The sequence below is a fragment of the Thrips palmi genome, unplaced genomic scaffold, assembly GCF_012932325.1.
Source record: "Thrips palmi isolate BJ-2018 unplaced genomic scaffold, TpBJ-2018v1 HiC_scaffold_19, whole genome shotgun sequence".
In the NCBI taxonomy this organism is placed as follows: Eukaryota; Metazoa; Arthropoda; class Insecta; order Thysanoptera; family Thripidae; genus Thrips; species Thrips palmi.
The window spans coordinates 12,386,876-12,398,931 of record NW_023144628.1 but is presented as its reverse complement, the minus strand read 5'-3'; the positions used below and the strand labels follow the sequence as shown (position 1 = coordinate 12,398,931).

The 12,056-nt window shown below is 47.2% G+C and overlaps 2 protein-coding genes across 2 annotated transcripts; one reads left to right on the top strand and one right to left on the bottom strand.

Moving 5' to 3' along the window:
• Positions 1-6,671: 6,671 nt before the first annotated feature.
• On the top strand, positions 6,672-9,114 carry LOC117645910 (putative nuclease HARBI1). Its single transcript, XM_034386462.1, has 4 exons — positions 6,672-7,078; positions 7,164-7,252; positions 7,323-7,704; positions 8,509-9,114. Exons 1-4 carry the CDS (start codon positions 6,858-6,860, stop codon positions 8,942-8,944), a joined length of 1,128 nt encoding a protein of 375 aa, XP_034242353.1. The 5' UTR covers positions 6,672-6,857; the 3' UTR covers positions 8,945-9,114.
• A 569-nt stretch (positions 9,115-9,683) lies between these two features.
• LOC117646358 lies at positions 9,684-11,644 on the bottom strand. The gene is made up of 4 exons (XM_034387238.1): positions 11,356-11,644; positions 11,126-11,265; positions 10,959-11,021; positions 9,684-10,837 (listed from the first exon to the last, which is right to left on the bottom strand). Exons 1-4 carry the CDS (start codon positions 11,642-11,644, stop codon positions 10,379-10,381), a joined length of 951 nt encoding a protein of 316 aa, XP_034243129.1. The 3' UTR covers positions 9,684-10,378.
• Between the last annotated feature and the right edge of the window lie 412 nt (positions 11,645-12,056).

Genomic DNA, 12,056 nt, shown 5'->3' with positions numbered 1-12,056 from the left:
CCATGCCGTATCAGGCGGTTTCAGCGCCCGCACTGGAAACCCAGTGGTAAGTTTGCTTGCCACACATTTGGCAAGCCGTTTTGGAGGCCAAAACTGGGCAAGCTTTGACTAGAAATCTTCAAAAGCTTGCCAAATGTTGGCCAGCTGGGGAGTATTTCCGGGCCAAGCTTGCCAAACTTATGGCGTTCAAAACGGCTTGCCGTGTGGCTTTGCAGTGTGGATCGTGTTTGTAGGAAAAAAGGCTTGACCAGTTCAACAAAAAAAAAATCTTCGGCCGAGGGTTGGAGTCGGAGACGCGCAATGGCGCATTGCTGCGGCTCTGTCCATCCGTCCTGTTAGGCTTCGTGCGCGGCCAGGGCGAGGAGAGAGGCTGCTGGAGGGGTGGCGCGCGCGTTGTTTGCACTCGCCGCCTCCCCGGCGGGCCCTCACTCCGTCCGCGTCCCAAGTAGAGCCCCGCAACGGGCGGGTTGATAGCCGATTTCCAACCCGGTTCGCAGCGCTCCTCGAACCCGCCCGACTCGACTCGGTCCCGTTTCAACCCGCCCAGTTCAACCCGCTTCAAAAGCAAGCGGGTTGAGCCGAACTCGGTTGAGCCCGGTCCAACCCGGTTCCGAAGCGCGACTCGGCTGGACTCAGCACCACGCCGCTGGGTGCCGGCGACGTCTGGCTTTGTCTCCGACGCGCCGCGCAGCCAATAGGAAGCGCGGCTTTGGCTACCAGCCGTCCGGGCCAGCTTCACCTGTCCCAGCCGGACGGACGCCGTCAACGTTCGGCACCTTCGGCTCTCGGCTGCTGCAGTTGTAGCTGCAGGGGCAGCAGATGCCTGGCCCAGCGCTACCTACCCACACTCACTCCACTTTTCTGAACCGGGTTGGCGAACCCGCCCGTTGCGGGGCTCTAGTCCCAAGCCACTGGATGCTGACCGACTCGCGACCTTGAGTCTCACGCTCGTCACCACACTCTCTTACTAAACACGGAGTATTCCATCGATGGGGCTGCCCGGGGCCGAGGCGGACGACCTTTCTGGCATGTCTTTTAGAAGAGAGTGCACCACGGAGAACGCAGTCTCGGACTCGCGGAGGTCAGTGCGCGCTCGGGCAGAGTGACGTGCAGCAACGCTACTCTCGGAGTGACCCCGAGCCACCGAGAGGCCCATGTATTTAACTGCCCCGAACCTGGGGCTGGAGGGGATGCGACGGGGATGTTTGTCACGTTTGGGCCTCTCAGGCCACCGTATTAGCCCTAACCGTGGAAACGTACCACGGTCCGCAGCCGGCAGCTCGGTGATCAATCGAGATACCAGCCGCGGACCAAAAACGTCGTAACATGCCGGCATGCATGTTCCGCCACACTGTAATTTTTCATAAAACTTGACGTCACGTTTGAAAACTGCCACGTTCCTACAAATGTAACTTGTCACACTTAAAACATATTCCTCAGTCCTCGTTGTTTTCTGCGGGGCGCCGTTCTGCGTGATCCACGCTCTCCCCCGCAAGACCCAAATTTGGGTAAGGAAAAGGAAACCTTAGGAAACCTTAGAAAACTCAAATTCCGGTAGGATGTGGGCGAAACAGTCCTCCTCCCCGGTGGTGACAGGCAACGGCCCGGTACACTTGAAAGGTGAGGCCAGGCCTGGTAACAGTAAGGTCTACGAGTAGCATGATGCAGTCGGTGATCTTCTGGTCGGTCGTTATAAAATAATCCTCACCCAAATTTGCGCGATGCTATACCTAGCAAGACGCAATAACACTTCAAACACTTGTTACGACTGGCGGCGTGGCGTCTTGTTCCGTCCCGGTCTCCAACTGCCCTTCCGCTAGTCCGTCCGTTCGTTATATCTCAGTCGGTTAGGGTAAACTAGAGTAGGTGGGGGTGTGGCCTTTGTCCAGTAGTTTTCCGGTCGGAAGTCGTGTCGTAGGGGTGTGACCCTTGTCCAGTCCAGTAGTCCAGTATCTTTCCAAAGTATGTGGGACGCTCCCCTTCACCCGCGTCTCCACATCACTACCCCCCTTTTAATTTCTTTTTAAAGTCAGAAAGTAAGTAGGAAGTCGTATAAGTCATCGTCGGTGTTGGTAGCGGCCTCACCGTCGATGCCAGGCTCGGAGCTGCTGGGGGTGGCGCCGGCGCGGGCTCCGCGCTGACGGACTGGAGGGTGATTCCACGCCAACTGAGTCAGTCACAAAACGGCATGGTCTCGGATCGGGACGAAACTTACGCAAATCGTAGGTCTAGTAGTGGGATGACTAAATCCAAAAGCGTTTGGCCGAAAAATATCTAGAAGCCGAGATATTGAGAGGTTAAATATGGTGCCGGGACAGCGACACGGAGACAGTTTTTCGCTCGCAGTTTCGGTTATATCCATCGGATCGAGAAACCAAGCATACCGTTGGAAAGAGGAGAAAATTTCACAAAAAGTACTTCCTTTACTTTCTTTTAAAAAGTAAAAATAGTGTTTGATACGAAATAACCTTACCTTTGATTTATCGTAGAAAGTTAGTTGCACCACCAAATTTGCTGGGAAACGTCTTAAAAAATTCCCCGTGAAACAAAGATAAGAAATAGATCAACCACAAAAAGTACTATTTCTCGTTCCCGAGATATCTGCATTTAACTATCTTGAAGTAGCGTTGCGAGTTCAAGCACGCGCGGCGGACGAGGTATGAGAAATCCTGCGGCACACTGGGTTGTTTACAACCGTTGCATTTGTGATTTTGACCGCATCCACAGCTATGTCCGCCTCACACACTCTTCCTTGCACGTTTCGTACGCCACTTTGTCAGTATTGTGGCTCAAAATGTACGTTTTGCTCTAAGTCGGGTCATTTAGCGACGTACCTACTGATGCGCGCGCCGCAGGATTTCTCATACCTCGTCCGCCGCGCGAGCTTGAACTCGCAACGCTACTTCAAGATAGTTAAATGCAGATATCTCGGGAACGAGAAATAGTACTTTTTGTGGTTGATCTTTTTCTTATCTTTGTTTCACGGGGAATTTTTTAAGACGTTTCCCAGCAAATTTGGTGGTGCAACTAACTTTCTACGATAAATCAAAGGTAAGGTTATTTCGTATCAAACACTATTTTTACTTTTTAAAAGAAAGTAAAGGAAGTACGTTTTGTGAAATTTTCTCCTCTTTCCAACGGTATGCTTGGTTTCTCGATCCGATGGATATAACCGAAACTGCGAGCGAAAAACTGTCTCCGTGTCGCTGTCCCGGCACCATATTTAACCTCTCAATATCTCGGCTTCTAGATATTTTTCGGCCAAACGCTTTTGGATTTAGTCATCCCACTACTAGACCTACGATTTGCGTAAGTTTCGTCCCGATCCGAGACCATGCCGTTTTGTGACTGACTCAGTTGGCGTGGAATCACCCTGGAGGTGGCTGGAGTCGGCGTCATCCTCTGGCTCCTCGACGATGGGGACTGGAAGCTCTGAAGTCTGGTCTGGCTGCGGCGCCGGGAGTGGGAGTGCTGGGTACGGCGTGGGGCGGCCGTTGGCTTGGCCTTCCACTGTAAAAAATTCCGTACTTTTGTACGGAAATGGTACAGAAAAATATAGTACGGAGGTACGGAGAAAATTACGGAACGTTCCGTACTTGCTCCATTTGAACCCATGTAAATGGGTACGGAAAAAAAGTACGGAACGTTCCGTAGTTGGCAAGTACGGACGGTCCAGGCAAATTTATTGACCAGACATGTTCCGTACTTTTTCCGTACTTTTTTCTCAGAGTGTCTCTGCGGAGCAGCTTCCGTTGTCGGCGCGACATCGTCTCTGCTGCGGTCTCTCCCGTCGCCGTGATGGCCCTCACGTTGGTGGCTCGGTGCGGACGCGGTGTGTGGGTGGGGTTTGCTGCTTGAAGTGCGATGCCCATTTGCATGCTGACCAGTAGGGCTTGCAGCCGGGCGACCTCGGCCTTGTCCGCTGTTCCCGCGGAGACTTGGGCTGCTTTGTAGTCACTGAAGTCTTTGGTCGCTCGCGCAGGGCTTCGGTTTGCGCAGCGTGCGCCTCGGTCCGGGCTTGCTGTGCTTCTCTTGTCAGGGCTTCGGTCGTCGCGGCGAGGTCCCGCCGAAGCCTGGCGGCGATCCGCTGGATCCTTGTGATGTCGAGCACGCGTGTTGCCTGTACCATGTTTGTTACCTCCAGGTCGAGGCGACGGATGGCTGCGGCGATTGATGTGTTGGCCTGTACCGCTGCCAGGCCCTCGAGGCTGACGTGCGTGGCCAGTGCTGTGCCGGTGTTGTCCGAGTCGCGGACCTCGACGATGTCGTGGCTGGCGTCCATGGCGAAGATGAGGCGGAGAAGCGTCGAGCTTGGCGAATGGGTTGAGACTGTGCTGCTGCTGGCTGAGGGCGGCCTATATCACTATGGCAAAAAGCTACGGAAAATTCTGTAAACAGCTTGTGGTAATTCTCCGCAGCCCCCTTGTCGGTATTCTCCGTAGGCTCCTACAGTATTTTCCATAGGACCGCACAGTATTCTCCGTAGGACCTCACAGTGATCTCCGTAGGACTATGCAGTCTTCCAGGTCCTACGGAGAAGACTGTGCGGTCCTACGGAGAATACTGTACGGCCCTAAGGAGAATACTGTAAGAGCCTACGGAGAATATTGATAAGAGGGCTACGGAGAATCCTGGCAAAAAAATTAACAGAATTTTCCGAACCTTTTTGCCACAGTGATGTAGGGCCGGCTGCTGGACCCCTTTCTCCAGCCGTCGTGATAACGCGGTGGTGTTTGTGAGGGTTTTTTCGCTGTGCGTCTGAGGACTAAACTTGGCAATTGTTTTAGAATATGTGCACTGTAAAGAGAGTGTATATAAATTTCTTGTTTTAAATTTTACTTTAATTATATGATTTAAACATAGACTCATGTGTAGATTCCTAATTTCGTTCCCTAAGGAAGATCAAAATTATGACAAGGCTGTGTTCGTTGTAACCTTAAGACAAATTGTTATTATTTTATGGTTACTATAACTATAAGATTATATATAGACTTATATTTTCCAAATAAAAATCAAGATCATGACAAGGCTATGATCGTATTAACCTAAAAAAAATTACAATGTAAAGTTTCAACTTAACGATAAAATCATGGCGATATTTTATTTTTGTTTACATTTCCTTAAAGTAATACAATACATTTTTATTATATTCGGCTTAACACTATGGCTATACATAATGTTGATTGAAAGTATGTTAATCAAAAAGAAAAGGAATGCCCAAGAAAAGGAAGAAAAAGTCTTATTATTCATAAACACGACTAACTATATAAAGACCCCCGATGCTGTATCCCAATGCACAGACCAGCGCGTACAAGCTAAATTGCCCCCTCATAAAACCGGCGGCGCGCTCCGGCGGGGCTGTCGAGGACGGTCGGGTGTTTCCGTCGTCCCTTCGGGCCTCGAGGACCCGCCGAAGGCTCGCCAGCTACGCGCCGCCACGCCGGGGGAGGAGCGTCCCCGTCGAGCACGGAGCCGAACGAGACCGAGCCTAGCCGAAGACGACCCGACCGTCCCCGACAGCCACTACCTGCGGCGTGACCCAGATTACGGATTTTTACGATCATCGGGGGTCTAGTATAGTTAGTCGTGTATTCATAATACGATGGCACCTTTTGGACATGCTGGGCAGCAAGTGCGGCCATGTAGCCCACTGAATAATACTGGTGGTTCCCGAATCTGCGTTTCAGTGTCAGAAACGGGCACCTCCCAATTGGCATATCAGCAGCCACTGGCGATGAGCATTGGGTCTCCGAAATCCACTCACAGTTTTCGTATCTCCGTCGGTCTTCTGTAGGCTAGAGTCTCGTCCGGCTCCGTCGGGCTCAGCAGCGTCTCGTGAGAAAAAAGGCCGCCATATTGCCTAGTTTCGTCTGTTCCTGCAACAACGAAGATTCTGCGTTGACACTGTGCTTTCTCGTCTCGCTTAAACTATAACACCTATTGTTGCCATGGGAAATGAGTTCAAAATGTTTAGGATCGCTTTATAAGCTCATTATAAGAAGTGTTACGGACACAATTCAAGCATGTTGCATTACGAGACATTCCATGCCGGTTCGGCCAGGGCCTGAAGGTGACCATTGACGATTTCCGTGCCGCTTTGGCATTTTTTTGTACTCGTCGAGATAGGGCGATTGCCAAATTTTTAGGTCCCTAAGTCCATTTTTGCGCCCAGGGTGGCAATTTTTAGATTTCTCTGAACATTCTTTAGTGGTTTTGTTGAAATTGCGCTTCGAAGTCCCTTTCTTGGCTCTCCACGGCACAATTTCAACGCTAGCTCAATGATTTTGTGCTTAAAAGATGCGTATTGAATAGAGGAAGAGACTCCAGTGGTCAAATTCTACTTTTGAAGTCATCTTCGTGGTGATCCAAGTGATTTTGCAAATTAAAAACATGTAAAAATGAGGTAATTTTTTGCTAACTTTGGCGAGGGATCTTTCGATGACCGACATCGAAATTTGAACTTTTTCTAGCGGATTCTTGAAGGTCTCGAGGAGATCTTTCGAGTTCCGGTGCCAGAAAGTATGGGACCGGCCCTAGTTTAGCCGCTACACCGCTCCAAAGTTTCGAAAAATCCCAAATTTGCACTAAATGGTGCAAGGAGTGGGCTTTCGCTTGCAGGCCCACGGCAATTGCCATGCGAGTCCCAGGCCATCTCGGCCCGACTAAGGGCGTCTTTCACCAGCGCCTCTACCGGCCGGGTAGCGTACCTCGGCGAGCTTGCCCGGCCGGTAGGCACAATTCGTCTTTCACCACGAGTTACCAGCTGGGCAGTGAAGCTACCAAGGTGGTAACTTTACTGGGTCGAGATTCGGGCTAGTAAACGCTTACCGCAGAGGTAAACAGAGAAAATCGCCAAGATGAACGCCATAATAGAGGCTGCTCTCAACATCGTATTTGAAAGCGACGACGAGGAGGAAAATCTTGAGCGAGTTCCACGTCCAAGGTTCATTCGTGATAGATTGGAACATTTTACTGACATGGATGACAAAGATTTTATTCGAAGGTTTAGATTTACGAAAAGAGGCTGTCTTCATGTGTTGGAACTGATTGAAGAGAGGTTAGAATATCCAAGTGACAAGTTAGTATTTTGTTTTCATTTTTGTTCAATGGCAGAGTCATCTTAAGCGCTTTTCTACAAAATTCAATATTTCTTTTATTCATAGGAACTATGCAGTTTCCCCAATAAACCAGCTGCTCTTGTGCATGAGATATTACGCAACTGGCTACACTCAAATCTGTGCATCGGATTTTAGTGGTTGTGCCTACCGGCCGGGTAAGCTCGCCGAGGTACGCTACCCGGCCGGTAGAGGCGCTGGTGAAAGACGCCCTGAGCGAGGCAACAGCCCACAGAATTATCCACAGAGTCACAAGAGCTATAGCGTCTCTTTACAGACAATTTGTTTATCTTCCTCGAACAGAACAGGAAAGTCTTGAAACGCAAGCCGGCTTTTATAGCATCGCCCGTTTCCCTCGAGTCATTGGAGCTATGGACTGCACACACGTCAAGATTCGCTCTCCTGGTGGTCAATATGCAGAATACTACAGGAACAGAAAATCATACTTTTCCCTGAATGTGCAGGCAATTTGTAATTCCAAGTTGGAATTTTCAGATGTTGTTGCCCGTTGGCCAGGCAGCGTCTTCGACCAAACTATCTTTGACAGTTGCCGGCAAAGGGCTAAATTTGAGGCAAATGATTACAGAAATAAGGGAGGCCGGGGCAGTGTGTAACAGAATTTGGAATTTCGCTCTGAGATCGCCATTTGTCAATATGTTCTGCCAAAATGAGGTTCAGTGGATACTTTGGACCTTTTGTCATGTAACTTGCAGATCTAGGGCATGCCACGTCCCGTCTGGAACGACCTAGACCCTAATCTTTTAAGCCTTGCACTTGTTACACACTGCCCCGACCTGGGGCAGAGTGCAACAACTAAAGGGGCAGTGTGTAACAAGTAAAGGTGGGGCAGTGTGAAACAAGAAAGGAATACAATCTGAAGGATATTTTAACGTCCGTTTATGTTAAAAGCGATGTCACAACTTAAGCTACGATTGCATCGAAGCAAAAGTATGCCGGTGAATGGTTTCCTTTCTTGTTTCACACTGTCCCTCCTTTACTTGTTACACACTGCCCCTAGGTACAGTGCCATAGCCTTCCGTCTGTCAGGCCAACACCCTTGAGGTTAGGATGTTGCCCCAGGGCATTTTAAGTCCATGGAAGAGTACTCTTTGATGAAAAATCGTTAGATCGGGAATGATTTATCACCGAACAGCCTCAACCCACGAAGTTCAAAGGTCAAAAATGGGATTCTACCCGATTGTCGCGTGCGCCGAGTTTCGAGCTCCTCCAGACGCCATGACAGGCATCAAATCACCGCGGACTTGATTGCAAAATCATTAAGTCATTGACGGGAAAAGAAAATACACATTCACATAGGTGTTCGGGCGCGCCTTATTTGAATTATACTACTTTGTTACACACTGCCCCTGTTACACACTGCCCCGGTCTCCCTTACCTTTCTCCTGGGTGATGGAGCATACGCCTGTCGAACATATTTAATGCCTCCCATGGACAATCCTGTGGAACCCGAAGAAATTCTATATAACGAGTCCCAAATCAGGACCAGAAACCCAGTTGAACGCATTTTTGGGGTTTGGAAAAGAAGGTTCCCTGTCCTTGCATTGGGTATAAATGTATCCCTGGAAAATTGCATGCCGATCATTATTGCCACTGCAGTACTGTTTAACATATTGAGAAGAGCTAATGACCCCCAACCAGGTGATGACCCAGCGCTCCGTTTGCCTGCCCCATGGGAAGCTTTGATAGAACGGGGCCAAATTATGAGACCTTATGTCGAGCATAATCGTAATGGCCGGAGATTGACTGATTTACCAAGAAGACAACTCATCAATGATTACTTCAAAACTTTGGTTGAACTTCATCCCTAGCAATATTTTGTTCTGTATAATTGAGAAATTCTAGATGTGGGATGAATAAAAAAATTTGTAATGGAATTTGAATCTTATTATTTATTATTAATACAACAACATACTTTGTACTTTGTTTTGGGGCACTTTGTACTGTGTCGGTTAACAAATAATAAAAACTAGAAACAAAGAATTGTTGCTTATATCACTCACTCACTATCCTAATAATAAAAATCAAAAAGAAGCGTTTGTAACTACATTCACAGACATTGCAATAGACATACATGGCACATAAGCGAGTTATAATATTACATAACTAGAATAACATTAAAATCACAAGGCTATCAGACTGAATTACAATATAAAATAATAATACACATTGGTAAGAGCACATTATTTGGTGTTGAAAAAAAAAGTTCTCAAAAGAGGAACATATAACTTAAATAAACTGAATTCTTGAATACCGACTGTGAACAAATCAATTTTAAAGGTGCTACCAAAATGAGCGAGTCAGACTCCTGATCTAAATTTTCTGCACTTGTCGGGTACAGCTAATTTGCTTCCTTGCAGATGTGCCGTTCAAAATAAATGAACAAAGAATAATGGTTTCCTCTGTACTTTCAGCAGTGAGCCTTCAGTGAATAACAAAGCTGAGTCAACTCTGTAACGTTTATGAAGCACAGGGAAACAAATTAAAAGTAGTATAAGCTGTGTGGCATAAAATACTTTTTCTTTGTTTCTCCTAGTGCTCAATAAACGTTACAGAGTTGACTCAGCTTTTTATTCACTGATAAGGATCACCTAAAACTACACAGGAAAGTTATATACTCACTTCAAACAGGCCTTCTGCTATGAAAAAAATTCATTGCAAAAATGATATGAGTGGTGTCTAACTTGCTCATTGTGGTAAAAAAAATATTAGAAAGAATGAAAGTAGAGGTGTTGTCTGGAGGATTCTGTAAAAAAAACAATAAAGTACAAAAAAAAATGGCACAAAAATATAAAAACCCGTACAATACATCTTTTTCTGGAGGCACAAACCTTCAGCAACAGAAAATAAAAGCCACTTATGTTAGTAACAACGTTGGCACAGGTACTTTTATCACAGCGAACAGTTCCAAAAGTTTTTGCAACTGTGGCATGTGTACTCTACCTTTGCTTGCACACCCTTGCAGAGACAGCCTAATAGCTTTGCAGATTTCTATAGCCAACATTAAAAGTACTCTTTGCAAATTATTTTTCAAATTTGTTTTGTTATGATAAAATTTTCAAGTTACTCTTAAAGTGCATAAAACTAAGTCAAATATATAATAGATAACGAATTTAACTAAGGAAAAATGAATGGCTTAAAAGCAGCCAATAATAATTAAAAATAGGAACATTAACTAGGCAATGCCAGTGCTGGTTCGTGCAATGTAAATGTAGGTACAAAACGCCACAGAATTAAAAACTAAATTACTTATCTAGCCCCAGCTCCTTCTTCATTTTCAAAACTTGCAGCTCCACCAACACTGCCTCACTCTCTTTCCTCCTTTTTTCTATTTGGAAAAGCTCCTCATCCCTCTTCTTCTGCTCCTCCATGTTGGCCTTAGTTGCAAGAGCCAGATCCAGCCTGGCCGCCACCAGTTTGGCCTGGTTCTCATCAGGCGGAGGAGCAGTGGAGAGCGATGGCCTTCTTCTCTTCATTATTTTGGCATACTCCAGTTCCTCAGCCACCGTCCGCTTTCGAGCAGACTCTGCAGAGGTGGTTGGGGTGCTGGAGTTCGACATTTGGGTGCCCGATGTGCTCGGCGTGCTTCCATCAACCATCTTCAGAGCCTGAGGCTTCTTGGAGTACAGGTGACGTGGCACAACATCGGACCAATTTTGTTGTGGAACAACAATGCCCGAGCAGTCCAGGAGTTCAATGGTAGCCTGCAACAAAAATTAACAATAACAAAAGAAAATTAAAGTACATTAATTTATATTTATACACATATTTATGTATCTGTGATAATCTATAAAATTATGGATAGCATTACAGCACAATACTCACAGTTTCCGCTGTTTGCAGAGTATCGGATGTGCCCACCACAAACAAATCTCCAATTGTATTTAACTGCAAATAAATTTTCAATAAATTTTGTGCATGGTACATGCTAGTTTGCATCTGTCTACAGCATATAGTGCTTTAAAAAAGAGGGTAGTTGACAGACTACTTACAGCACTGGAAGAATCAGTCTCTGGTATTTCAGCATCTCCTCCATATTGCTCGTTGAGGCCCACTCCGGATGGCCCAATCACCTCCAGCACTTTATCGTCCAGCTTAGTTGGGTCGCCACTTTTGTTCCTTTCACCTCCACCTGTAATGAACATTGTAATAATGGCAATGAATGGAAGAAAATGAAAGAGATAACCTCAACATTTGAGAACCTCTAACAGCAACTACTAACCTGTGCACACCGTCTCCCTTTTCTGAAAAGCCTGTCTTTTTCTGGCCTTTTTCTTCAATTCGCCCCACAGGTTTCTTAAATTCTCCTCAGTTCTATGGAAAATTGAGGATAAGTTGTTGAAGTCCACCTGGAGGCGGCTCCAGGCCGCCGCCTTTTCGCCCCGCGTCAGGGCGTCGGTCTTTTTGTTTTCAATGACAGATTTATATTTTGGGAGGAGAACCTCCACAAACAGCTCTATCTCCGACTCGGTGAAATTCGGGGACCTCTTCTTTTTAGTTTCCGCTGACATGGTGAACTTGGTCAAAGACAATGTAGGTGGACTCGCTGTTGTTGATGTTTTGCGCGGGCTCGACTTGTTTGGACTTGCTTTGTTTATTTGGGTCAAACACGGCCTCCTACGTTTCCTGCTTTCCTACGCACGGCATGCTGGATTCTCCCGAGAATGGCAACGTCGCACGGTTAGCTACCGGCCGGACCCCTACCCTGCGGATAGGCGTGGTGAAACGCACGAAGACCTACCGCCAGGATAGGGCCGGCTGGTAACTTACCGACTGGGCAGCTACCCGACAGATAGCGCTGGTGTGGTGAAAGACGCCCTAAAACTGACCCCTGCAATAACTTCTACTTGATCCCAAGCCCCAGGGTCACTCACCGGCTCGGGGGTAAAGGGGGGGGGAGAAAGAATACGTGAATTTTCACAA